This window comes from Panthera onca, chromosome E3 (assembly GCF_046562875.1).
Source record: "Panthera onca isolate mPanOnc1 chromosome E3, mPanOnc1 haplotype 2, whole genome shotgun sequence".
In the NCBI taxonomy this organism is placed as follows: domain Eukaryota; kingdom Metazoa; phylum Chordata; class Mammalia; order Carnivora; family Felidae; genus Panthera; species Panthera onca.
Window position 1 is genome coordinate 32,888,251 of NC_138354.1, and position 26,310 is coordinate 32,914,560.

Sequence of the window (26,310 nt, forward strand, 5' to 3'; positions counted from 1 at the left end):
TGACTTCTTTTATGGCTACCTTCAGTTTGGAGGTGGGGCTGGTGAGAGCAAGGCAGGGAAAGAATAGACAGGATCCTGCCATCGAAGATCTCTAAAAATGGGTAGGGTATAGGGGCACCTGGGTGGCTCAGTCGGTTGACCGTCTGACTTCGGCTCAGGTCATGATCTCGCAGTTTGTGAGTTCGAGCCCGGTGTCGGGCTCTGTGCTGACAGCACAGAGCCTGGAGCCTGCGTCAGATTCTGTGTCTCCCCCTCTCTCTGCCCTTCCCATGCTCATGTTCTGTCTCTCTCTGCCTCGATAATAAATAAATGTTAAAAAAAAAATTAAAAAGAAATGGGTAGGGTATAAAGAGGTAGAACCTTGCAGATGCAACAGTCAGGATGAATCGGCTTCAGGGGACTGGGTTTTATTTATTAATATTGTTGCTGTTTGTTCGATTTTAAAGACCGTATAATCAGTCACTTAATCATTTCATTAAAGATTGCATGCAACTTTTAACACAACAACTAGAACAGCTCTCCAAAAACAGAGATCTCCACCACCTGTGCCCAAATCTCCGGGCGAGGCTGCATATGGGCCTGGAGGCCAGCTTCCCCCTGTGCCAAGGGACCCCCACACGCTGAAGCTGATGGGGGGGGGACCTGCTCTTGAATCCATGCCTCCGTTCCCTTCCAGCGCATTTTCACCAAGAAGCTCAAAGAGCGGAGTTTTTCAAATTGTGCTTCACGGGACCCCGGCATCAGAAACCCCTGTTTCAGCTGCAGATTCTAGCTCCCCACCCCAGACCCACCGAATCTGATTCTGGGGTGCAGACCCCCAAGTCTGCATTCTGAATAAGCTCCCACGCAAGTTTCAGAGTAGTTGCGTCACCCACACCACAGCCATCAGTGACATTCTGGGTACAACCCACAGTGTGCCCCCTACCATGCCAGGGCAGGTGTTGTTACCGGGGGAGGGGTGGGGAGGAGGAGGAGGCAGATCCTCCCCCCTCTGGTGTTTCCTTCTGCCGAGGGGATGGAATCCATTAGCCTCCCACTAACACACTCCTGGCCTAGTAGGAAACAGCGGCCTGGGGGCCCGGGTAAGCGGCTCTGCTCTGAAAAACCACCGTAGGGAGAGGAGAGTTTAAAATCTTATGGTCAGCCCTGGCTTCTAACTCCTGACATCTCTTGGTGAAGCCTTCTGTGTTGAGAAGCAGGAGCTGGTGTGCTGAATTAAGAATATGCAGCTGGGGGCACCTGGGTGGCTCAGTGGTTAAGCGTCAGCCTTCAGCTCAGGCCATGATTTCACAGCTCATGGGTTCAAGCCCCATGTCAGGCTCTGTGCTGACAGCTCAGAGTCAGAGGATTCTGTCTCTACCTCTCTCTGCCCCTCCCCCACTCACACTGTGTGTGTCTCTCTCTCAAAAACAAGTAAACATTAGAAAAAAACTAAAATATGCAGTTGGATGAAGAATCAGTGGCCACCCACATGGGGGCGGCAGGTAGCCCCCTTAGTACCGGAGCATCCACCTTGAGGAAGTGAAACCCGCGGGGGGGAGGAGGGGGGGTCATTTTGTTTGAAGATGTAGTTTCAACACCCACGCAAAGGAAGGAGAGTCAAGAGATTGATTACGTATGGATCCCAGAAGCTGGGGGCAGGGGTCATGCCATGAGCCAGAGGACCCGCTTCTCCATCCCAGGTGAGGGAGGCAGGAGGTAGAGACAGGGTAGCACCTATTTCCGTGAGGCTCCTTGCCCCTCACACAGTTTGTCTTAGGGTACATCTGGAACTGATTTTTTGTGGATGGTGTGAGATATTGGCCAAAATTCACTTTTTCCATATGGATATCTAGTTGAGGCAGCATCCTTTGCTAAAAAGGTCCTGCTTTCTCCCATGCACTCTAATGTCCCCTCTGTCGTTTATCAGATGACCGTACCTGCAGGGACTCTTTCTGAATACTCTAGTTCCACTGATCTATTCATTACCTTTGTGCTGATACCATGATGCCCGATGACTGCGGCTTTATGATAAATCTTACTAGGTGATAATGGAAGGGCTCCTGACTTTTTTCCCTTCTTCCCCCCCCCCCCCCCCCGATATTACACTGGCTATTTTTGGCCCTTTGCATTTCCATATAAATTTGAAAATCACCTACTCAACTTTCACAAAAACACTTGCTAAGATTTCCTTTAAGATTGCCCTAAATCTATAGCTAAATATAGAGGGAACTGACATCTTTACAATAAAGTAACATCATGACATTTACATTTCTTTCAGCGTTTGCTGCAGAGAGATCTTGCCTATCTTTTGTTAAGATTTATTTGTAGGTAACTGATGTTTTTTGATGGTGTTGTAAATGGCAGTGTCTGAAATACTCATTTTCTCGATGTTGGCTGTCGGTTGTTGCAAATACCCACGACATCTCAATCTTTAAATTTCTGTGATGATTGTACCTGCACCTTGCCCATCTTTTCACTCCCACTATGGCTGTGCCACAGTTTATGTGCCTCAAGTTTAATAACTTTCTGATTTTCAGTTTAACACTCATTTGAGAAAGGCTGAACACTTCAACAACAATAACAAAGGGGATGTCAATCCTGCCACTGCCCAGACATGAGTGCTGCTGGAGTGTAATGTATTTAGTTGGGTCTCTTCCTTTGCCATGGATATTTACATGGCGGAGCTCATGCTGTATATCATTTCCATGCCCATCTTTCCCCCTTCCCCATACTTAGGGTAATAAAAGCATTTTTGTTACAACATCGGCAAACATCTATAATGGCTACATTGTATACCGTTTAGAAAACAAGCACAGGAGTTACTCTTCTGCTGGACATTTGGATTCCTCATTGTTCAGACGATCAACAATGTTACCATGGCCATGTTTGGGGGCAAGGCTGTGACCCTATCTGAGTTTCCAAGGGCACAAGGACAGATTTTTCTCTTACAGTGATCACTGGTACAAGGAAAACATTTTCTCTCAAACTCTGCGTGTGCACATTCTTATCATCACCATCACAAAACAGATGCAGCCTACTTTTGCTCGGCCCTCCTGACTGCTTCAGATGTAACCACTAATTAAACCCTTACAATAATCCTGCAGGACTGATACTCTGGGAGGCCAGGGCCTGCACAGAGTCCTGATAGAGGGGACCCAGACGGCCTGACTCCAGATCCCCTGCTTAGAACCATTAGAGTACAGAAAATGCAGACAATGCAGGAAACGCTATTATTAACCAAGCATTTACATGAAGTTATGAATGCCCTACATGCAAGAAAACCGAGCAGATAAACAACAAACCAAAAAGGCATGAAAATACATATCAGATTGTAAAGTCAGTCCTCATAACTGACTCTTACTCTGTTTCTTTGGACAACAGCCAACACCACGGAATCCCCAGCACAGGCTCTGTAGAACGGAGGCTCTCAGGATCAAAACCCTGCCCATGAGCGACCTCTACCTGGAGACCAGCTGAAGAGTCTGAAATGCCTGGCGAGTGGAAAACCACAGCCTACTGCCAGTGTGCAACCAACACACCGGAGGCTCCTCGCCAAGGACAATGGGCTGTAAACAAATTCTGCCCCACAGACCCTGCTCTCTCAAGAACCACTTATCTCACAGGTTAAAACCATTATGGTCAACAACAATTATGTCCACTTCAGAGACGGACACACTAAGTTCATACGGGTTTTATGACTTGTATCAGAATATGCCTCTTAGATCGCTCCTACTGGAAGATCCTGAAACTGACCCGTAAGCTGAAGGGTAAGAGGAGTGGCAGAGGCCTAGACGAGAAGTCCACTCCCCCAAAGCCAGGCCCCAAATAACAATGTCGGGGGGCGGGGGGGGGGGGGGGGGAGACAGAGGGACATAGAGCCTTTGTCTATTTGGTCTGCTCAGCACCGGAGGGGGGGGGGGGGGGGGAGACTACTGCTAACAGCATCCACCCTGCGCCTTGAAAACCACCCCTGGTCAGGGCCCGGCCTTCTGGCCAGCAGCACAAGGCCCAGCTCCTCATGGGCTGCAACCAGACCAGAGGATTGGGGAAAGGTGTTACAGGCGGTGCTTCTCCCGATGAGTCACCCCAGAAAGATGTCAAACTGGGCCAGCCAGCGAGACCGGGTCCGAGATTCGGGGAGCTGGCAACCACACGAGGGTGTAGGCAGGGCTCTCGGCCCTACAGAAAGCCACAGCTCTAGGACGGGCACTGGAACCAAACTGGCCAGAGCAGGCTGGTGTGGAGAAAAGCCTGGCCAGACTTGCCTCTTACACTCACCCTGTGATAAACGCTCCTTGATCACTTACCGTGTGCCAGGCCCTGTGCCGGCATCTAACAATTCCCAGGTGGACAAGACACGTCGGTCTCTGTCCTTACGAGGCTTACGTTCAAATGGGGAGAGACAAACACATGATCACGCAAGAGCACTTCTGATGGCAAAAGGACATGCCTGAGGAACCCTGGGCAGCTTCCTGGGCATCTAACTCGCGGCCAGGATAAAGCCTGAAAAGCCCAGAGCCTCTAACAGCTGGTCTACCTCTGGTGACGGTAAGACTGTGCGTGACAGTGGGCACACTGAGCGGGACAGTGGGCACCACAAGTGACATTAGAGACGACAGTAGAGCTTCTTGCCGGCTGAAGTCACAGGGCAGTTTTTACGGAAGAACTGGTACTTCAACGATGCAGGTGGGCGTCTGGACGGGCAGGAAGGGGAGGGGAGCTCCAGGGGAGAGCAAAGATGAAGACAGGTGGGCGTGTAAGGTGCGTGGAACAGGGAGCGAGAGAGGAGGTCCGTGAAGCCGCACAAGAAGCACCCCCGGGTTAGGGCCGGCTGCCACCCTCGCTTCCCAGGAGGCCGAGGGGACGCCCACCTCCTGCTGGGCCCTCCCCCAACCTGCTCTCCAACTCTGGCTGCACCGCGGCACTCTGGTTAATTCTTCAACGGCTGCCCACTGTTCTCAGCCTGATGTCCGAATTCCTTCACATAACTTAAGGAGATGTCTCTGTGACCTCTCCCGTGTCATGAGCCTGCTGTGGGGTCCTGCACTGCCCCCTCACCCCACGTACACCACCCTTAGTGAATAACCTGAGCCTTTCTCTCCTCCAGGCTTCTCAAACATGGTTTGGTCTGCCTAAAGTATCGTCCCTCCCACCCCGCCCCTACAGCCCGGCACACCCCTCACTCTTTACGTCCCCATTTAGATGGGTGTCTGCCAGGCGCCCGGGTGGCTCAGTCGGCTGAGCCTCTGACTGGATCTTGGCTCAGGGCTTGATCTTGCAGTTTGTGGGATGGAGCCCCCTGTCGAGCTCTGTGCTGACAGCACAGAGCCTGTGTGGGATGCTCTCTCTCTGCCCCTCTCCCACTCGTGCGTGCTCCCTCTCTCTCTCTCTCTCATAAATATATATTTAAAAATAAATAAATAAAATTTAAAAAACTTTTGAAAAACGGGTGTCTGCCTACCAAGGAGGCTCCTGACCCTCTAGCCTGCATTACAGGGCCCTCATGCTGAACTGGATGGATGGGAACAGAGTCTAGAACACTCCCGACGGCCTGGAAGAACTCGGACCTGATACGATGGGTGCTTGGGCTCATTATGGGTGATATGGTGATTATGATATCCTAAAAATTATTCTGACAACACTGTACTCTTAAAAATAATGAGTGCTCTCTTAGGCAAAAGTAGACTGTACCAGGAATACATGACCATTTGCCTGCTAGGTATACATTTCTCTTCTCTTTGGGTAATAACCCCTGATTTTCCCAGGGGGAACCTCCCCTGTCTCTCATTCTCTGTCCACTAGCTTGGGGGGGGAGCTGATGCCACCCCAGCTCCAGGCAAGGGCCAAGTACAGCACCAAGGGTCAAGGGCCAAGGGTCAGGGATGGGCATGAGATCCCCAGGTGGTCCAACTATACTCACTTCTGGACTTCTCCTGGCAATATTTAGAAAAGATGCTCCCTTTTCCCCACGGATTGCTAGACGGCTATGATGTAAGCCTGGAGCCCGCTAACGATGGCACCAACACAGGAGATACGCAGAGACAATAACGGGAAAGAGACAGACTCTGACAGCTTTTGTCTGAACACCTGCACTCAGCCGTGGCGTAGCTAGCGATCGGAGCCAATCCCTTCCATTTGGGGCCTAAGGCAGTTCTAGGTGGGTTTCTGTCCCTTGCGACCAAGACTGTGGACCCCCACACAAAGGTGATCAGAGTGAAGGCAACGAAATAACCTAACACCACAACAGTCCTACCAGCAGCATGCTAACTGGCAGTTTCTGCTAAAGGTGATCTCGCGGTAGCAATCCTGCAAATGCGTCAGCAAAGATTCTCCTTGCTGGTGGGCATTCGGCAGTCACTGTCACAGCCGTGCCACCAGTGTGGGCAGCACACCACCCACCCGTGACATGTAGCAAATAACCTCTTACTATCTCAGTCTCCCTCAACTAAATCGCTAACTCAGGTCGGTAGACAAAGACCACAGGCACACAGTTTTCCGTTATTTAGCAAAAGTAAAATCCTAACAGGCTGCCTCCTTTCCAGGGTGAAAGCGGAGAACATTATGATGAATAACGTGGTTCAAAAGCAATTCCGGCTCTCTCTGTTATTAGCCTCTCAATTTTTCTTTACATCTCGAACTGTTCTTAAAAATAGTCTGTTTTGAAAAGGGGGAGGGCTCCTAGATGCCCTGCATGTCAAAAAAAAATTTTTTTTTCAATCCTAAATTCTTTTATTTACCTTAATCTTTCCACCCACACTGCCATGAATATATTAGGACCTGTCACTTGTCAGTGGCAGCCTGACCAATTTGTATCAGGTGCCCAGGACTTTCCCAGTTTTAGTACTGAAAGTGCCACGTCCTGGGAAATCCCTCCACCCCAGGCACTGAGGGATGGTCACCCTTCGTGTCAGGTGAAGCTCAAGTCCCATTTTACCTCCACCCTTATTTCCTACAACCACCAGCGCCACCTTGAAACTCCACAAACCCAGGATCCCCCTGCCCACACCCTGCGGCCCCACATGATGGCTCCTGCTTGTCCCTGAAGACTTTGCTCTGGTGTTGCCTCCCCCAGAAGGCTTCCAAGGGTTCCTACAGAACCCTGGACCTACAGAGATCCCGGCATCTGTCACGCTGTATAGTCTGGGTGTTATGGCTGTCTCCCCCACCAGCCTGTGAACTCCCTCAGGGAATGAGCTGTTCTGTACCTAAGGCCCAAGATGTTTACTATCGGAGCCAAATGAAGAACGTCACAAGCGCTGGGGTGAGGACCAGCTGTTTACGGCACTCTTTTCCAAGTCATCTTGGGATCTTCTGAGTCCCACACCGATAGGTAAATCGCCGAGTTGCTCAGACTGTAATACGGATTAAGCTCATCTGCCTGACCCAGGACAGGCAGCTTGGGTTTCCAAAAGCACCCAATGGCCTTTTAACCTAAACAGTGAAACTGGGCAGTGCCCAGATACGTAACAGGAATCTGAGAACCTTTACCATCCCCTTGGCTGGCCGGAGGGTAAATGCTCCGTTGGGCACAGAGACTGAGCCAAGTTGCGAGTCGCTTCCCAAACCAACTTGGGAGGAAGTTTCATTCAGAAAGACAGTGCAGTGGGTACAGGCATCAAGGGCAAACCCTGGCTTTGACCCGTTTCAGCTGTTGTCACCTTGGGGCAAGTGACTTAGCCTCTTTGAACCTTAGCTTCCCCTTCTATAAAACGGAAACCAGTAACAGTTCCTGCACCTCAGAGCCTTGCGAGGACTCAGGAATAACACACACAAGTCCTGAGCGAGGACCTGGCAGAGAAAATGCACTCAATAATCATTCAGGTACTTGACAAGGGCTAGAGTCAGGCAGAGCTAGGGGAAAGCCTGCAGGTGACTGGACGCTGGCAGGAGGCCCAACCTCCTTTAGATATTCATCCTTCTCTGTCTCAGACACATCCACCCACTCTCTAAATTCCTGAAATCCTTACGCCTCTCCCTTTCCAGTCCAGCTGCCCTCCCGTTTAAGATTCCTGGCTTCCCTACACACCCCTACCCTGTCTATGCCTCTCTCCTCCCTGTGTCCTCTCTCATCACCCCCCACCCAAAATATTCCTTACTACATCCTGATCCCTGCTGCCTCCTACTCTTCAAGAATCACACACATTTATTAAACGCCTGCTCCACGCTAGAAAGGACACAGCTGAGAAGCAAAGGATCCTCACCCCTGGCCAAATGAGAAGCCCCATCTAATTTCCCTCTCACCAATCCTTTCCCTGGGCCCCCATCTTCCTTCTACTGCTCCCCGCCTCCCCCCTCCATCCTTCTTCCTTCCCATTAGTAATCTTGGGAGCTCCCTCCGGAAACCAGTCTATTTCTTACCACCAAAGGTTTGCCTTCTCCCAACTCAACTGCCACCCCACACACTATATTTTCCTCCCTGGAGTCATTCCCTCTGCACAACTCTCCATTTTCCATCAGCACCTCCAAACCCCACCCCCCCACACACACACACCAAAAATTCCAGGTTTGTCTACATGTTCTGCACCTGTCCCAATTCATTCATCTTTTTTTTCATTCTTTCAGTAGCCACTGAGCTCCTACTGTGTGCCAGGCACACAGCACGAGATGCTGAGAATACCACTGGGAGCAAAAAAAGGGGTCTCTTCTCCCCTGGCAGTTAACAGTTGAGGAGCAGACAGAAAAGGAGCGAAAACAAGCGGGGTAAGTGCAGACAGTGGAGCTAGGCATTGAATGAAATCAAGAGAAAGATCAGATGGAAAGGAATGGAGGCGGGTAAGCACTTGAGGCAGGGTGGTCTAGGAAGGCCTTCCCTAGCTGATAGACACAGTGACCGCCATCAGCCACCTACTGTGTAACAGACACGGGATCAAGGTCTCTCCATGCATGACATGACTGAATTCTTGCACAACGGTTCACCATCCCCATTTGCAGAGGGGGCACCAGAGGCTCAAGGAGGCCAAGTAATCTGTCCAAGGTCACACAGCCATTAAGTGCTGGAATCAGGATCTGAATGCAGGTGTGATGCGCTCCTGCTTCCCAGGACCACGTCTGCCACCTGTCCTTCCCCCAGAGCTCTACTTCTGATAGTCCTCCCCTTAGTCTCCCCCAAGGGGGAAAAAAAAATATTTTCATTACTGCCGTTCATTGAGCCCTCGTGCGTCCTTCCAGTTTTGCGTGCATTGTCTTATCCTCCCCTCAAAACGATAAGAAGCAGGTGCTGTCACTATACCCGTTTTACAACCGAGGAAACTGAGGCCTAAAAATTCACGCACTTACGTTCAAACCCTGATCTGACTCCTGGGTCCAGCTCTCTGACTCCTAAGCTGTCCAGCCTAAGAAGTACCACCCTGGTAAGCTTGGTGCCCACCGCTGGCCCCCGGCAACAACGAAGTCTGCATCCATAAACTGAAATCTCCTCCCCTTACTTTACAGACGACGGTGCCGAGACTCCGAGAAGCTAAGCCACTTGCCCAAGGTCACACAGCGAGGAGCGACGGTGTCAGGGTTCGAATCCAAGCGCCCTGACTCCAGAGCCCTCGCTCTTAACCACCATGCAGTCTTTCCCGGGCGTCTCTCTCCGCCCTCCACCTCGCTCTCACACCTCGCAGAGGCCCCGGCCCGGGGCTATGCGCCCCACTCCCACGTCCAGCCCCGCGGCCTGCCCCCCTCACCCCCCAACAAACACACTCACTTGAGGTGGTCCAAGGAGTGGATGTTGCGGGAAGACTTGCCGTGGCCCCCGCCCACCCAGCTCCGCGAGCGGCCAAACATGTCGGCGGCCCCGACCCGTTGCGCGCCTCACGGCCTCATGCCCGAGCGGCCGAGCGACCGAGCGCCCGCAGCGGCAGCACAAGCGGAGGAGGCAGCGGCGGAGGTGGTAGAGGGACCGCCAACCACCTTCCTCCCCGGCCCACAGCTCCGCACTGACATTCAGCCGGAACCGGCCGTTCGACCGCCGCGCTTTACGGCCGCCGCCAGGGGGAATGCTGGGAAATGCAGTCCTCCCGCGAGGCCCCCGCCGAGAGGACTCTGCAAACGAACTACGAGGCCCGGCGTGCATCACGCACCTACGGACCTGCGGCCTTGGAGAAGAGGCGGAGCGAGAGGAGAGCCCGCAGTATCGTATGGTGGGCGGGAATGGGAAACCTGTGCGCGGAGCCTTGAGGAGGGCATCGGTGAAGTTGGGTGACTCAAAGTAACCGCAGTGTTGATAATTATTAGCTTTTACGATAAGAATAGCTATTGCACTATATATACTATGTGCCAATGTCCTAAGCGATTTGCATATATTGTTACTTAATTCTAACAACCAGCCTATGACGCGGATACTGTTATCCCCATGCCGCCCCCCTCCTCCCCGGGAAATCTCAATCACAGGTTTAAGGGATTGACTTACCTACGCTCATGGTTCAAACCCTGGCACCCTTATTTAATGCCCCAATAAGCTACTAATCTGTACCAAATTGGTAATGGCCTTGATCTTAACAATTTTTTTCTTTCCCCACATGAGCCAAGAAGTGTATCTAAATTTCTGTCCTGGGGAGTGACAAGCTCCCTGGAGGCAAGACCGCCGTGGTCATTATTCATTCATTCATTTCTACACCAGACAGTTCTCTACAATCTATGGTGTCCCATTAACTGTGTTCAGACTTGGGCTAAGGGCCAATGTTCTCCCCACTTCCTAGCACAAAGTTTTGCACATCATAGGTGCTCAACAAATACTGGCAGAGTGCGGCGCCTGGTGGCTCCGTGGGTTGAGCATCTGACTCTTGGCTTCCCTCAGGTCATAATCTTGAGGGTGACATCCAGCTTGGGATTCTCTCTCTCTGTCTCTCTGCTCCTCCCCTGCTCGTGCTTTCTTTCTCTCCCAAAATAAACCACAACAAAAATATTGGCATAGTGAATGAATGATTGCATGAAGGTTTCACCTTCAGCAGTTGGAGAATTAATGGTTTTCTCTGTAGTTCATCTGAGGGGCAAGAAAACAGCCATGGAGAAAAAGGGCAGGTCTGTTCTCCAAACGCATGCGGACCTAGCATCTTCTTGGGTCCTCCCCTTTCCCTGGGCCTAGATTTCCTGATCTGTAGAAAGTGGTAACATACTACACTACCCCATCTAGCTACAATGAAGCAATGTATGTAAAGCACCCAGCTCAGTGTGGCCTGAGATGTAAAGATCTGTTGAACTGCTCTGGAAGATTGCTTTGGGCAAGATCAGTCTCCTGAAGGATATACAGGGGTTGCTCATGAGGAGGGGAAATCAGTGAGTAGCAGACTCACTTCTCTACGTACTTCTTGGACGTTTTAATGTTTAACCACGTACTGGTTTTTTTTTTTTTTTTAATGTTTATTTATTTATTTTGAGGAGGAGAGCAGAGAAAGAGCGAGAGAAGGGCGGAGAAAGGGAGACAGTGAATCCCAATCCAGCTCTGCATTATCAGCACAGAGTCCGATACAGGGACCTATCTCACCAACTGTGAGATCATGAGCTGAAATCAAGAGTCAAGAGTCAGACGCTTAACCTACTGAGTCATCCAGGCGCCCCTAACACGGACTGTTTTTAAACATGCTTTACAAAGTAAAAACAAGAAGCACCCCCACTGCTGCAGGTCTGAGCTGCCTGGGAATGTCTTTATTCAGGTGTCCCTGAACCCTATTATGTAGACCCCCGCGATGCAGCCAGAATTTGGAGAGCTCAAGGAGCTCTTCCCCACCACGGAAAATTGCCACTTTGGGAAGTCGGAGAGTTTCACTGATAAATTCACCGCCCCCCATCCTGCCTCCTTTTGACAAGTAAACTGAGTCCCAAAGAGGCGTGACGCCATACCCAAGTCTAGGGGGTTGCTGAGAAGTTTGCGGTTTCCTCCAGCTTTCGTAGCCCTTAGGATACGTGCAGGTTCGAACTGTGTTCTGTCTCTTTCCCCTCCCGCTACTCCGTGGGGGATTCTCAGAGCGAATTGGATTTGAGACCTGGGCGGAGCCCGGAGCCAGGAAAGCAAGTCAGAGGCCAGCACCCCGAGGGGCGGAGCGAAGCGGTACCGCCCCCGGACGTCTCGGACCAATGACCGCGGGCGTCGAGCAGGCCAATGAGCGCGGGCAGCGGGCGGCTGGCCAATGAGCGCGGGGCCGCTTGGGAGGCGGTGCTCGGAACGCGACCAGGAGGGCGACGCGGCGGCCGCAGCCATGGGTGCTGGGCCTGCGGGGCCGCGGAGGGGGCGCGAGGATCTGCCGGGCGGGGCTGAAGAGACAGCCGCCGGGACTGGCCCTCGTCGCTGAGCTGCGGTGGGGCCCCCGCCTGCTCTTGGAGGGCCAGTGAGCGCGAGCGGGGCGCGTCGGAGGAGCCGGGCAGCCGCGGGCCACCTCAGGGGGGCCTTCCTGGCTGCCGGGAGGATCGAGAGGGTCGTGTGGGCACATCTGGGGGTGCGTGGACCCCGCCGGGCGCTTTTCAGGGGCCAGGGAGCGTCTGCAGGGGCCGCGGCACACCGGCGGGGGCACCGCCGGGGCCCAGCGCCGCCTCGGTCGAGCCCCCGGGGCGTCCCTGCATGGCTGAGCTGCCCCCTTGCCGGCCGCCCGGGCGCCGCAGCGGCTGAGATCGCTGGGATCGCCGGGCCGCCGCCGCCCTCGCCGCCCCCTGCATGCCCGGCGCCCGGGTCGCGGCCCACCTGGACGCGCTGGGCCCCCTGGTCCCCTACGTGCCGCCGTCGCTGCTGCCCTCTATGTTCTACGTGGGCCTGTTTTTCGTCAATGTGCTGATCCTATACTACGCCTTCCTCATGGAGTACATTGTCCTCAATGTGGGCCTCGTCTTCCTGCCCGAGGACATGGACCAGGCGCTCGTGGACCTCGGCGTGCTCTCCGACCCCGGTTCGGGCCTCTACGATGCCGACTCGGAGCTCGATGTCTTCGATGGTTACTTGGAGTAGGCTTGGCTACCGTCCTCCCCTCCCCCCCAACGACCCGCAACCCTCGGCCTGGACCGGCCGCCCAAATCCTGCCGCCGCTGCTGGTTGGGGGCATCGTTTGGCCAGGGATGGGACCCCCAGGACGAGGCCCTCTCTGGCCTCCAAGACCTGTAAGTGCCCTTTCTGCGCCAGATGAGGATGGGTTGGGGCGCTGGCGAAGAAGAGGGTGGCATCTCCACACCGGACACACACCCTTCCCCCAGGCTTGGGATTCCTCCATCCACCTCCTGGAGGTCTATTTAAGATGCCAGGAATGGCCAGACCCCTGTTAGGCCCTTAGTTGGGGCTGCAAAGCTTTCCCTGGTGAAGGTGACAGTCGTTGAGGGGAAGGGAGGCTGAGCCTGAATGGTGTTGGGTTAGCCACGGTACCTACTGCCACAGCTTGTGGAAAAGCCTTTGCACCCAGATCCCTTTGAGGCAGATCTGTCAGCACCTCGCCTCTGCCTCCATCTGGCTTGATGGTGACCTTGGTTTTTCCGGAATTCCCATAGTCCCGGAAGGATAAAGACTTGGAGTGTCAGAAGAGCTAACACGCTGGGCACGACCACCTTTGTCCCGTAGCCCTTTCGGGGACTGGGTGGGGACTTGAGAGCAAGGGCTCAGGGCCGAGGGCGTAGGAGGTGAAACCTCCTTCAGCAAAGTCTGCACTTCCTTTTGGCCTTGGGTTTGCTGCTGTTCGGGAGTCGGGTTTCAGGGTGCCGGGCAGTACTGCAGCTTGGATCTGCCAGGGCTGCCAGTTTTGAAGGTTGCTTTTGCAGACTAGGCAAGCTGGGGCTGGCTCCGCCTACAGGGTTTGCAAGATCTCAAGGAGGAGTAGGGGCCACAGGATCTTTGCACTGAGGTGTTAAAGCTCTGCCGCTGGGCTGCGACCAGGAAGCTGCGTGTCCTGCCCCACCTTGTGTGTCGATGGGAGGAACATGAAGGTCCGAGAAGGAGGAGGGCTTGGCCACAGTCTCCCAGCCAGGAAGAGAGGCGACTGCACAAGATGAGAGGACACGCAGGCACTCTTTGGCTGAGCCCCTCCGCTGTTCGGTGCTGCAGTATCACTAAGCGCAGGACCCGAGTGGCAGTGAAGGGAGGATATCGAGGTAGCAAGGGCTCCTTTGAGAAAACAGACACTAATGCCACTCGCCCCACGCAAGCCGAGTTAACGCCCCTCCTCTTGTCGCCTGTCTTTGCCAAGATGACCATAGTCAGAGGGAATGCCGGATGGGGCAGGACCCACTGGTGGTAGTGCTGGGGGCTGAGGGCTCCCCTGAGGGACGGACGGTGACATTTCTTTGAGAAAAGCTTCACTTGAGCTCACTGCGACCTTAACAAGAACCAGGTGCCAGGCAGAGTGCCAGCCACTCTTGCATACCTACCCAGTCTGCCTACCTACCTGCCTGCCATCCATCCATCAATCCATGCTTTGATTGAAGAAAAATATTTACTGAGTACATACTGTGCCTCGTGGGTGAACACAGTGAACAAGAGAGACTTAGCCCTGGCCCTCCTGGCACGGGGAGAGAAGACACAAGCAGATTCCCAAGCAAGATATCAGATTTTCTGGGAGCCATTAAGACATGTGGGAAGGACCTGGGCCATCCTTGTTGAGTTCAGCCCTTAGAACAAGTGCCTGGCATCTAGTAGGTACTCAGTAAATGTCTGTTGAGTGAGTAAAGCAGAATAGAGAGGGGCTGCTTTAGAGAGGGGGCATCAGAGAAGGTCTCTTCCAGGAGATGACATATTTGAGCTAGCCCTAAGTTGGTAGACAGAGCCAGACTGAAGATCTGGGAAAACCAATCCGGGCACAGGCAATGGCTCGTGCCCAGGCAGTAGGGTAGGAGAGCTGGTTTGTGCCGCCACCAAAATGAGGCCACTGTGGCTGGAGAGCAGCCCCAGGAGAGGTCAGTGGGGCAGGTGGGGGCAGACCCTACAGGACCTGGGAGGCCAGGGCCACGAGCAAGGGGAAGCCAGCAGAAGGTTTTAAGCAAGAGATGACTTTGGCAGTTGTGGGCAGAATGGGTCGTCGGCGCGAGTGTGGATCAGGGAAGCCGTTTGGGAAGTGTGTAGTTGCCCAGGCTGGAGGCGGCGGGGGCTTGGAGAAACAGACTGAGAACACCTTGCGAAGCTAGAATCTGTAGACTCTATTCAAAACCCGTCCCGAGTATTGATCGTTCACCGTGCCTGGTGCTAGGCCCTTTGCACCTGCTTCCACCAGGCCCCAGGGCTAGGCCTTGGAGAGCCTAAGATGACTCTCTGCCTCCAAGCCAAGCGCTTGACTTTGAGACAGCGTAAGTTGGTGAAGAATGTCTCATTTTATCTCTTCACCACATCAACAGAAACACTTCCCCTTCCAAATGAAAACATTGGCATGCTCTGAACCCAAAACTTAAGCCCAAATGCTTCGTCAAACTTCACAGCAAAGGCTGTTTGAGCAGAAGCACCAGGAAGCATGTCTCAGGGACACCCTTGCAAAGCTGTCAGAGTGGCGGGGCCCAAGCTGGGAGGCAGGAAGGCCTGGGGCTGGGGGGCAATACTCGAGCCCCATGGAGCGGGGAAGTCACGCACATCGGTCCTTCTTCCCCAATCCCGAATGCAGGCCTAGGCCGCCTTGGCCCCGGGACCGGGGAAGCCCAGACCCGGGTAGGGGAGGGTGGCCAGTAACAGGAAAAGCCTCTGGGAGAGATCCAAAAATGGTCCGACTGCACCGCATCTGTGGGCCCCTTTCTGTAAGCAGAGGAACATCAGTAGTCAGATCTCTTTCCTCCTGGCTCGTTCTCACGCGGACACATTCTCAATGTTACGCACGACAAGGTCATAAAAGCACTGACGGGGGTGGAGGGCTGGCCAGGCAGCAGGGACTGGGGAGGATCTCGGGGTGCACTCACTTTCTCTCCTCTTTTTCCTCTTATGTGTGTATGAACATGATACCGTTCATCAAACATTTGTTTGAAGGAGGCAGTATTAGGGTTGTGATTAGGAGCACGTACCTGGTTCAAATCCCACTCTGGGCTGTGACCTTGGGCATGTCACGTCTCTCTCTGTGGGTCAGTTTTCTCTTCTAAGGAGCGGGGGAAATGAAATCTATCTCATTGTGAGGTTTAAATGGGATAGATGTAAAGCTCCTAGGCCCTCCTGTGTCCAGTCAGTGATCATATTCATGTTAACCACTGTTAGCATTAACAGATGTAATGGAAAGTGTGTATGCTCAGGCTTTGGCAAATGTATAAACCTGCCTGTGCACTCCTACATGAATATTCACCTCCCCCAGTGAGCCACGGAGGACTGCCTTCCTGAGCGCTGGGTGGGTTCGGGTCTGGGCTCCTGAAAGAGAATTCCCCCACTGTCTTCCCAGCCTGGGACCCTCAGGAGACCTTTCCCACTGCCTGTGGTCTCCCAGGGCCACCAGATCTGGGCCCCGTAGAGTCGAGGCTGCACTTTTCCTAGAGTGTTAATCGTTGCCCAGCAGCAGGAAGTGGGGAATCAGGAACTCCCTCCTTCCCAGGAGAAAGGCCCCTGCGGCTGGCCTGGGAGCCTTCGGAGAGTCCTCACATGCCAGCGTTTCCGATGCAGAGGCAGGGCAGCTGGATTGATTCGTCCCTGTTCTGGCACGGAGGGAGGGCTGTGGGAGAGAGCCTCTCTGCACCGGAAACGGAGAGCCTACAGGATGTTGCTGTCAGTCACTGGGGCCTGGTGTAGCTCAGATTCGGAGCTCGGGTAACCAGACCGTCGGGCTACCTATTACACGGTCTCCTGGCTTCTGGGTCCTGACCGGGTGCCACGGCTGCTCCTTCTGATCTACCCGCCCTGGTCCCCTCCGTGCTAGTCGGCAGCCTGTGCCATGAGCAGAACACCCAGGCTGGTGTGTCAATGCCCTGCTCAGAAACCCAGAAGTTCTGCAGGGACGTGGACAATAGATTCAGGTCACGGGAGATCCCTCAGGCAGCTGGTGGAGATCCTGGGGGGGGGGGGGGGGGGCGGGGAGGGGGAGGAGAAGTGTCACGGCAGAGGAGGGAAACCAGATAGCTGTGGTCCAGGCAAGAGACAGGTGCTGATGGCAAGGGGAGGCAGGTGCACCCCTGGCCTGGCCGACTTTCCACTCTGTCCACCCGCTAGGTTCACCTGGAAGACCGCTGGCCGTGGGACGCATGGGTGCCGGCTGCCCCTCTGGGCGGAGAAGGCCCCATTAGGGAGGGGTGAGGAGCCAAGGAAGCAAAGCTGAGGAAGACAGCTGAGCTCCCCAACCCAGTGCTGGGTTTGCAGGGGCTCGCGGGGGTGGGGTGGGGGGCTCCCAAATCCCGACCTTGGAATAGCGCTCGCAACTCTCCCAGGCCTGCTGCACAGACCCTGTCGCTCCTTTTTGCTGAGTTTTTTTTAAACCAAACTTTACCTTGAAGTAATTTCCCAATTAGGCAGAAGTTTCAAGAAGAGTGCAGAGAACTCCCCCGTAGTCCCCACCCAAAGTCACCAGTTGCACTGATTGACATGTTGCCACATTTGCTCCCGAACACAACACGTGCTTGCCCTGCGTGTGTGTGTGTGTGTGTGTGTGTGTGCACATACGTGTGTGTGTGCAGTTACTCACCTGAGCCGTTTGAAAACAGATTGCAGACCTCATGTTCCTTTACCCCTAAATGTTTCGCTGGCTGTGTGCTTAGCTCAAGGACATTCACTGCCATGACCACAGTCACAGTTGTCAACATCGGCAAATTTAACACCGTTGCGAGCCTATGAACCAGATTCAGTCTGTGACTTTATTCAGATCTCACCAATTGGCCCAATAGTGGCCCTTTCACAATAGAAAGGCAGAGTTGAGGTCCCAGTCCCATCCCAGATCACCCTTGGCCTTAATTGTTATGTCTTTTGAGTCCTCCTCGATCCCGACCAGCCCCTCATTCTGTCTTAATCTTTCAGGACATTGACATTTTGGAGGAGCACAAGTCTCAATTTGGGTTTATCTGATGTTTACTCTTGAGATTAGGTTCAGATGATGCACTTTTGGCAGGAACCTCGCGGAGAAGTGAGTGAGTGCCCTTCTGAGTGTATGGTTATCAGGAGACACATGACATCTGCCCCACTACTGGTGATGTTAACTTTGATCTCTGGACTAAGGTGATGTCTACTGGGTCTCTCCACTGTAAAGTTCTTGTTTTTCCCTTTATCACCTGCCGTTGTGATCAAACTAGTTTTAGTATTTCATCTTTCAAAAATCTACTTTTTTATGTGAATTTACTTTTTTATGTTTGTTTATTTTTGAGAGAGAGAGAGACAGAGCATGAGCAGGGGAAGGGCAGAGAGAGAGAGGGAGACAGAGAATCGGAAGCAGGCTCCAGGCTCTGAACTGTCCGCACAGGGCGCCACATGGGGCTCGAACTCACGGACCGTGAAATCATGACCTGAGCTGAAGTCGGACGCTCAACCAACTGAGTCACCCAGGCACCCCTATTTAAATTTATTTTTAATGTTTATTTATTTGTGAGAGTGAGAGAGACAGCGTGAGTGGGGGAGGAGCAGAGAGAGAGGGAGACACAGAATCCAAAGCAGGCCCCAGGCACTGAATTGTCAGCACAGAGCCCAACACAGGGCTCGAACCCGTGAGCCATGAGATCATGATCTGAGCTGAAGTCAGAAGCCCACCTGACTGAGCCACCCAGGCACCCCTATGTAAATTTATTTTTATTTATTTATTTTTTTTCAACGTTTTTTTTTTTTTTTTTTTTTTTTTTTTTTAATTTTTGGGACAGAGAGAGACAGAGCATGAACGGGGGAGGGGCAGAGAGAGAGGGAGACACAGAATCGGAAACAGGCTCCAGGCTCCGAGCCATCAGCCCAGAGCCTGACGCGGGGCTCGAACTCACGGACCGTGAGATCGTGACCTGGCTGAAGTCGGACGCTTAACCGACTGCGCCACCCAGGCGCCCCAGTAAATTTATTTTTAAAGGGATGTTTATTTATATCGCTGAAAACAGAAAACCAACATTACTAGGCATGGATGAAAAAGTGAGTGCTAAAGTCATTAACCTCTGGCCGCATACCAAAGCCAGCTAAAGGCCTGGGACCTCTGGGCTGCTCTTTGTTATGGGAGACCAGCCACTGTCCATAAGATAGGGTAGTGGTCGCACCTGCGGAAAGGCTCATGCACATTAGATGAGAGTGTGAAGGGGCGTGTAGTCAAATCCTGAATGACGCTGACAGTGTTGATGGTGTGTCAGACCCAGAGGGGACTCAGCCCAGGGCCTTCCCCTTTCCTCCAGTCCTTGTCTCCTCTTGGGGGCCAATTACCAAGGAAGATGTGTCTGTTTGGGTGGCCTTTGAAGCAGCCCTGGGTCAGGCACCCAGTGAGTCGAGGCGATACTGGTGCCCTCACAGCTGTCATCCCAAGCCTGGGAGTGGCTGGGACTTCCGGTTCCAATCACCACCCCACCACCCCCTCCAAGGGGAAGGCTTCATTCCTGGGATTCCTTCCTGGCCTTGGCTGGGTGGTTAAAAATAGCTGCCTCTCTCACATCTCCTAGCTTCCCCTAAGCGTCACCCATGAAGCAGGCAGGGCTGGGCTCATTAGCTCCACTATACAGGGAGGGAAACTGAGGCTTGGGTATGGTCAGTGACTCAGCCCAGATACCCAGCTATGAGGTGGCCAGTTGGGCCTCCTAGCCTCGCTCCCAGTGCCTCCTTGACGTTCTCTGTCACTCTTGGGCACCTGCTACTTTTCCCTTAGACCAGAGAAACCAGGCTGAGGCTGCTTCACAAGCCGGGGGTATCTGGCTAGCACTAACCGTTGCATTTTCATAGTATTTTTTTTTTTTTAGCATTGCCTTCGGTGTGTGACGAATGATGCTGTTTTTTATTCATGAGAGTGACATAAAGTTTCCTTTAAAAAAAATTTTTTTAAAAAGTGCATTGATTTAAAATACCAAATAAATAATACTCCAGGCAGTTCTTAGGCAAGACTCGAGGGCAAAAGCTGCCATGTCTTAGGACCAACCAACTGGAGACACATTTTGGACCAAGAATCATCACAAAACTGACAACTGATGAGTGTCAGCATCTGGCACGGGAACCAGACCTGGGTTCGAGAAACCGACCCTTGCTTCTCCAGAGCGCTGACTTCCCTGGGGGACACGGGGACCCAGGCGGCTTCTCCTTTCTGAGCCCCTTCCGGCCGTGAACTCTTGGACCAGACAAGGCAGAGGTCCTTCTGCGGCACAGCCCGTCACTGAGACCACAGCGGAGACGCAGGGCGTTTTGGTTCTGGGTGACATCTGTCTGTAGCTGCTTTAATTGGTTGGTTGGTGAGCAGTGGGTTTCCGGTAGGCGAGGTCCTTGGAGGACGAGAGGGCTACTGTTTTCAGAAGGCCCCCAGCACGGAAGAGGTGCCCTGCCTGGTGTGTTTTCTAGCTGGGAAGTGATGGAAGGAGGGGAGGGGCCGCTCCTTACCAATGCCTTATGTATCGTAGGCATTACACCAATGTGATTTCATAGCCTCACCACAAACATTCCAGGGAGGTAGGCACTGTCCTCTGGTTTCAGATGAATAAACAGGCCCCGAGAAATTAAGTTAATTTGCCTGAGGTCACACGGCTAGGAGGGGGCAGAGCCCGAATCCCCACAGATGAGCCTTGCCCTGACTGCCCCTGAGGAAGCCCGCAGGATGGCTGAATCGAGAAGAGAAATCTCCTTTCAGCACGTCCAGGGCATCGCCCCACCAGCACCACTCAAGACACAAGGGCCATTTTCTCACTTAAGCCAAATGCCAAACCAGGCGGCTTCTCCACCGAGGTATTGAGCTGACACATTGTTCTTAAAATGGCTCAAGTGCCCAACTGTCATTCTTAATGACCGAAATGAGTCAGCTGGCCACTCCCTCTGTCCGGATCCGGGGAGTAGCACGGAATGAAAGGTTACAGCTTCAGAAAGAAAGAAAGAAAAAAAAAAAAAAAAAAACCAGCCATTGGCCAATGAACTGTCTGTCCTGCACTAAAGATACTAGAAGGTTGGAGAACGCCCTGCCTTGGATTCTGCAAGCCGAGGCTCCAGGATGCTTTCAGCCTGAGGCTTTGGGTGCCCTGCAAGAAGGCGATGAATGAACCTCAGATCAGACTGCGGAGGGGAGGTTCAAGTCCTGGCTCTGCCCTCTGCGAGCTGTGTGGCCTTGAACAAATTGCTGAACCCTCTCTGAGCCCCATCTGAAATTCCGGATGATGAGCCTGCTTGGCCCCACCTCCTGAGGTGCTTCTGAGGCGTAAATGAGCTAGGACCTGCGTTAAAGCACATAGCACGAGGTAGAGTTACCACCTGTCGTTGACATGCTCAAGATTCTCGTTGAGGGGCTTGCTGTGAGGCCAGACTTGCAAGTTAAGGAACCAGGGGATCTTTAGCAGCCACGGCAGGTGGCACAGATGAGTGGTCTCAGGACACCCTCCAGAGGACACACAGACCTGGGCTGTCTTCAACTTGCTGTGTGACTTAGGGCAGGTCACCGCCCTCTCTGGGCCCTTTGTGGAATGAGTGGGACTGACTGATCAGGGTCTCTCACACCCCACGTGACACCAACAATCGCTGCTGTAACGTCTGAACTGTTATTTGTGTCACTGTTTTCTTTAAACGAGCTCTTTTTAAAGTGAAGTGATGTCCTGGAAAGACCGGACCCGTATATTCCTATCAGAAGTGAAACCCAGCAACATTTGCCATAAATAGGTGACCCTGCAGATAGCACAGTGAAAACAGAGCCGTGGTGAATACAGCTGGAGCCGGTGCCTGCGGAGCCCCGGGCCTGTTCAGATGGGAGATTAGCCCATGTGAGAGACACAGGCCAGCCAGACCGCCGCTTGCCTGGACCACGGTGCTGGTGGTAGTCACCAGGATTGGGAGAGGAGTGAGCCCCCATCCGGGGGGATAACTGTGTGCTCTGACATCCTGTCCACACAAGTCTGCAATGGGCTTAAATATGATCCCCGGTGTTGGAGGGCTCTAGAGTGAGCCCTGCTCTCAGGAGCACCCCCGCAGGGAACCCCAGAGGTCCCTCGGAGGGAGGGGAAGCCAGGGACACCTTTCTAGACAGCTGAGCTCCCCAGTGCTCTGGCCACACCCCTGGCTTCCCCTCTCCATGCCAGATCCAGTGGGGAGGGGGAGTGGGGCCCCAGGACGCGAGGACTTGGCCTGTGTCATCAGCGGGAGTCAGGGAAGGTCTCAGAGCAGTGGAAGGGTGTGTTCCCAGCTGGCCTCTAGGATCTGGCAGAGAACGCGAGAAACTTTGCAGATTTGGCCCCTCCCCCTCCTCCACCAAGGCCTGCCTTCTTGCTCCCTTCCCCCACCCCACAGGAACCTGGGGGGGGGTGGGGCACGGGTCTAGGACCTGCTGTGCTCTCACTGCCAGCCTGCCCGCCCCCCACCTGGCGTGTTCTTCATGCATGGCCTCACCCAGACTCTGTGCTCCATCTGTCCCCGTGCTCTGTCCTGTCTTTGACCTTCGGCTGCAATTGCTCACAAGATTGTGTCTCAAAGGCATGACTGCATTTATCATGGGGTCCCCAGCCCCCGGCTCAGGACCTGGCACACAGGATGTGTGAAATTAGGTAGGGTTGAAAATCTCCAGGGGCACGAAGCCCTGGGGAACTGAGCATCCCAGACAAGTCACTTACTGTCTCTGAACCTCAGTGTCTTCATCTGTAAAATGGAATCGTAATAGTGTGTCCCTCCAGGAGCTGTTAGAGCTGAATGAAATGACGTGTGCCATGGGCCATCTTGGGCATGCTGTCCCAGGAGTGGACCCTGGGACAAAGATTCAAGGGCAAGTCGCTTATTTGGGAGGTGATCCTGGGAACCACTGGTAGGGAGTGGGTCGGTGAGTCGGGAAAGGGTTGTGTCATCCAGTAGGTCACCACTGCAGGCCTGGGCTCAGTCCTGCTCAGGGACTCTGGGGGCCAATGTAGGGGTGAATATGGCTCAGTCGCCTCAGCTGTGGAGTGCAGGAGCTGGGGCATTGATTCACCACCTTCCTGGCCATCACTGGTTGGAAGGCAGCTGTGGGGGGACCTTGGCTTTGCCTGCGGGACACCAGGCAGCCCTCGGGCAAAGAGGCAGGTCAGCATGCCCTGGAGGGGTGAGTGGAGGGAACAAGCGAGGCACCCGCAGCCTACGCCCTGGGCTCGTGGCACTTAGGTGGCTGCTACCTCCTGAGCTTTTACTGATTGTGATTGTTGTTACATCCAGTGCCAACTCCGCCTGTCACAGGTGTGTGACTTAGGCAGGTCACTTGGCGTCTCTGAACCTTGGGGAGATGCATGTCTCGGTGGAGGTGGTTCTGCTCCCCCCAGTGGCCCTTGGGAACGGGACAAGGGTACATTTTTAGTTGTCGCAGTGCCCGGGGGTGCTACTGGCATTTAGTGGTCAGGGACCTCGGGGGGGGGGGGGGGGCGGGGGGGTGCTGACAACCGTCCTGCAGGGCCCAGAACGCCCCCCTCCACCTCAGAGAATTGTTACACCTCACATGTCGGTGAACCACAGTCCGTGTCACGTGTTTCGCATAGAGGGTCTATCGGATGCGTGACGGCATTTGCAGAAGTGAGCCAGCAGAGATGAGGCACAGAACTGGGGCAGGAGGGCAGGTGGGGAATGGAAGACGCCGCAGAGACGCCGCCACCCAGCCGGACGCAGAAAGCGGAGGCTACGGGAAACGGCGAGCCGCCGAGGGGCCTGGCCGCGAGGATGATGCCATGTTCTCGGAGGACGAGCCCGGTGGGGCTGCGGAGTAGCTTGGCGACGGCCGGCCGCAGCCTTCCCGTAGCCTGCGTCGCATTTTCCAGGCGGGGCGGGAGGCGGGGCCAAGCCCCGCCCACGACCCGAGCTTGCTCGGCTGCCCTGGGGCTCAAGTGGGCCAGCAGGCTCTGGGTGACCCCTGAGCAGGCTGCCCTCTTTCCTCGGGTCCCGATCCCCCTCGTCCCTCCCAGGGTGGACAGTCCTTCCTCTCCAAAGGGAAACTGCCCTGGTTCTCCAGTCCAGGCTCCTTAGAAATCAGGCGAACTTATTGTTACAAAGTTATCGTAATGGGGGGCGGGGCGGGGGGGGGGCGGTTTCAGTCGGTTAAGCGGCCGACGTCGGCTCAGGTCATGATCTCACGGTTCGTGGGTTTGAGACCCGCTTCGGGCTCTGTGCTGACAGCTCGGAGCCTGCTTCTTATTCTGTGTCTCCCTGTCTCTCTGCCTCTCCCCCACTCACGCTCTGTCTCTCTCGAAAGTAAATAAACTGGGGGAAAAAAAAAAGGTATTAGTAAAAGTTGTAGGAAAACACCCCCAGTCCGAATCTGGAACTTCTGATGGTTTCTGAATGCAAGAGATGGGGGAAGGCCTCCCTGCCCGCCTTTGGCCTCCTGGGGCCTGGAGGTCGGACCCAGATACACCACCAAATGGGTGGCGGGGCCGTGCTTCTGTGCCAGTAACACCCCTTTTCCCTTCTCGTTAGGCCTGCTTCCCCCGAGAGCTCCGTGCCAACAGAGAGATTTCTGTCCGGACCCAGGAGGGTGGGGCAGAGAGATGGAGACTGAGAGCCGAGGCCCGGAAGGCCTGTACCCCTGTCCCCGGGGAAAGGCAGGGGCGTCCGAAGACCTCCCCCCCCCTCAGCGTCGCACAAATGGCCTTGCCTTGGCTTCTGACCTTCGCTGCGGCGATGGATGTTTACAGGAACCCAGCCAGAGTCTGCCTCCCCGCTCTTCACCCCCGACCGCTCCTGCTTCTCCACACTTCATCTTCCGAGAGGATGCTTCAAGCTGCGGACCCACTGCGGAAGCCACTCCCAGCTCCGTTGGAGGCCAGCGGAGCCCAAAGCTTGGCCAGGTTTGGCCCCGAGGCTGGTCTTAGATGCAGCGACTATTTCAGGGAGTAAGTCAGAAGGAAAAGAAGCCAAGGATCATGTCGGGGGTGAGGGTCGGGCTTGACTTATTCATTTCAAGTTGCTCGTTCTGCATCAAGTTGCCAGGACGGATCCGTCATGCGGGGGGGTGCCTCGCTGCTCCGCTGGCCAGAAATGTTTTTGCAAATGTGAGCGGTATGAATACTTGATGTCGGTAAGCCTGTAAAAGCAATACTTAGGAGGCTGACTTCTTTCAATTAAAAAATGTATGCAACCAACTCCAACCTGTGGGGGCCCTGCCTATTTTTGGGTTTTTCTCTTTGAGATTCGGGAAAGGAGCCCTGATGCAGGACCCCGTGCTTGACAAAGGGGCAGAAGAGGCCAGGCTTCTCCAGCTTGGGGCCAAGCTGGGCTGGCGTGGGAGTCCAGGCGGAGAGGCTGGGCCCAGCCTGTGGGGCGTGGTGGCCCGGATCCCAGAGACGCACCCAGAGACTTGTGCTAGGGATGATAGAACTAGCGCGGGGAGGGAAGGAGACACCATCACGTGCACACGTGTTAAGCAAGGTACAAGGATTGGTGCGTTGTGTGGGTGGGGACACAGGTGGCGGGGGGGGGGGGGGGGGGGGTCAGGCCGCCCGCAGAACTTCAGGGAAAAGGCAGCTACAGCGCCCCCTGTCTCCCTGTGCTTCTGAGAAAGGGCGCCAGGGAAGGTGACCAGGACATATTTGAGAGACCCAAGGAGAGACGTGAGCCTGCGAAGGGAGATGCTTTCATGGGGCGAGAGACCGGAGGGGAAAGCTGAGGATTTATTTAAAAGATGCAGTAGACGTGGAATCAGGCCATCAACGCACAGCGTGACTCCAGACGGATGCCCCGGCCCCTTCTCCCACCCAGCGAGTGGCGCTCTGGGAGCGATTCCAGCATGCTGTGCCCATGCCTGTGGACACCCACTCCCCCAAGGAAAGCGGAAGGCAGGCTTGCCTCCTGACTCCCTCCTCTACAGGGGTGTGGCCTTAGGCAAGTCACTTCTGAGAAATGGGGACAGTAATTTACGTACCTCATAACGTGACTTGGTGCTGATTACAAAGGTCCCCACTGGGCTCACATGGCTCCATATCAGGACTCACAGCTTGGCAAGCAGAGCCCACAATGGTTTGCAGCCCCCATGTGCCCCCTTGTCCAGGTGCCTTTGTGCAGTGCACAGACCGCCCAATCACACCAGACAGCCCTACCTGGGGAGTTTTTTTTAATTGACTAAAATACATGACTTCCCAGAGCAGGCACCTTGAGCATTCTATTGAGTATGCTACCGCGCCCTCAGCACATGTTTGTGGAATGAAAAAAGCAAAGAAAGCAAAGTGGTGAGGATCATTCATTCCACAAACATTTAGTGAGCACTTACTATGTTCAGGCACCTTGCTGGGTGCAGAGGACAGAGCAACAAACAAAGCAGACAGGTGACCGGCCCTACTGAAGCCCACATCCCAGAACAAAAGCAGACAACACAACAAATAAACATGAAAAAGAAACGACAG

General features: G+C 54.1%; 2 protein-coding genes across 18 annotated transcripts in view; one reads left to right on the forward strand and one right to left on the reverse strand.

Annotated features, from left to right (window-relative positions):
- CLEC16A (C-type lectin domain containing 16A) overlaps positions 1-9,945 on the reverse strand; it is a 202,679-nt gene extending 192,734 nt beyond the window's left edge. For 9 of the 17 annotated variants that reach the window (XR_009614839.3, XR_009614840.3, XR_009614841.3 and 6 more), the window contains exon 1: positions 9,674-9,944. Coding sequence is in view for 14 of the 17 variants with exons in the window: in XM_060648492.3 (XP_060504475.1) it covers positions 9,674-9,753 (80 nt within the window). In the remaining 3 variants the exon portion in view is untranslated. Of the gene's footprint in view, positions 1-9,673 lie in introns of all 17 variants that reach the window. The other 8 variants (XM_060648495.3, XM_060648505.3, XM_060648497.3 and 5 more) reach the window with 1 other exon arrangement.
- Positions 9,946-12,109: 2,164 nt separating this feature from the next.
- On the forward strand, positions 12,110-25,053 carry DEXI (Dexi homolog). Its single transcript, XM_060648490.3, has 2 exons — positions 12,110-13,053; positions 24,389-25,053. Exon 1 carries the CDS (start codon positions 12,617-12,619, stop codon positions 12,902-12,904), a length of 288 nt encoding a protein of 95 aa, XP_060504473.1. The 5' UTR covers positions 12,110-12,616; the 3' UTR covers positions 12,905-13,053; positions 24,389-25,053.
- The last annotated feature ends 1,257 nt before the right edge of the window (positions 25,054-26,310 follow it).

What these genes read in the sequence shown, in the direction of transcription:
- DEXI (XM_060648490.3), top strand. Translation starts at nt 12,617, where the DNA reads ATGCCCGGCGCCCGGGTCGCGGCCCACCTGGACGCGCTGGGCCCCCTG.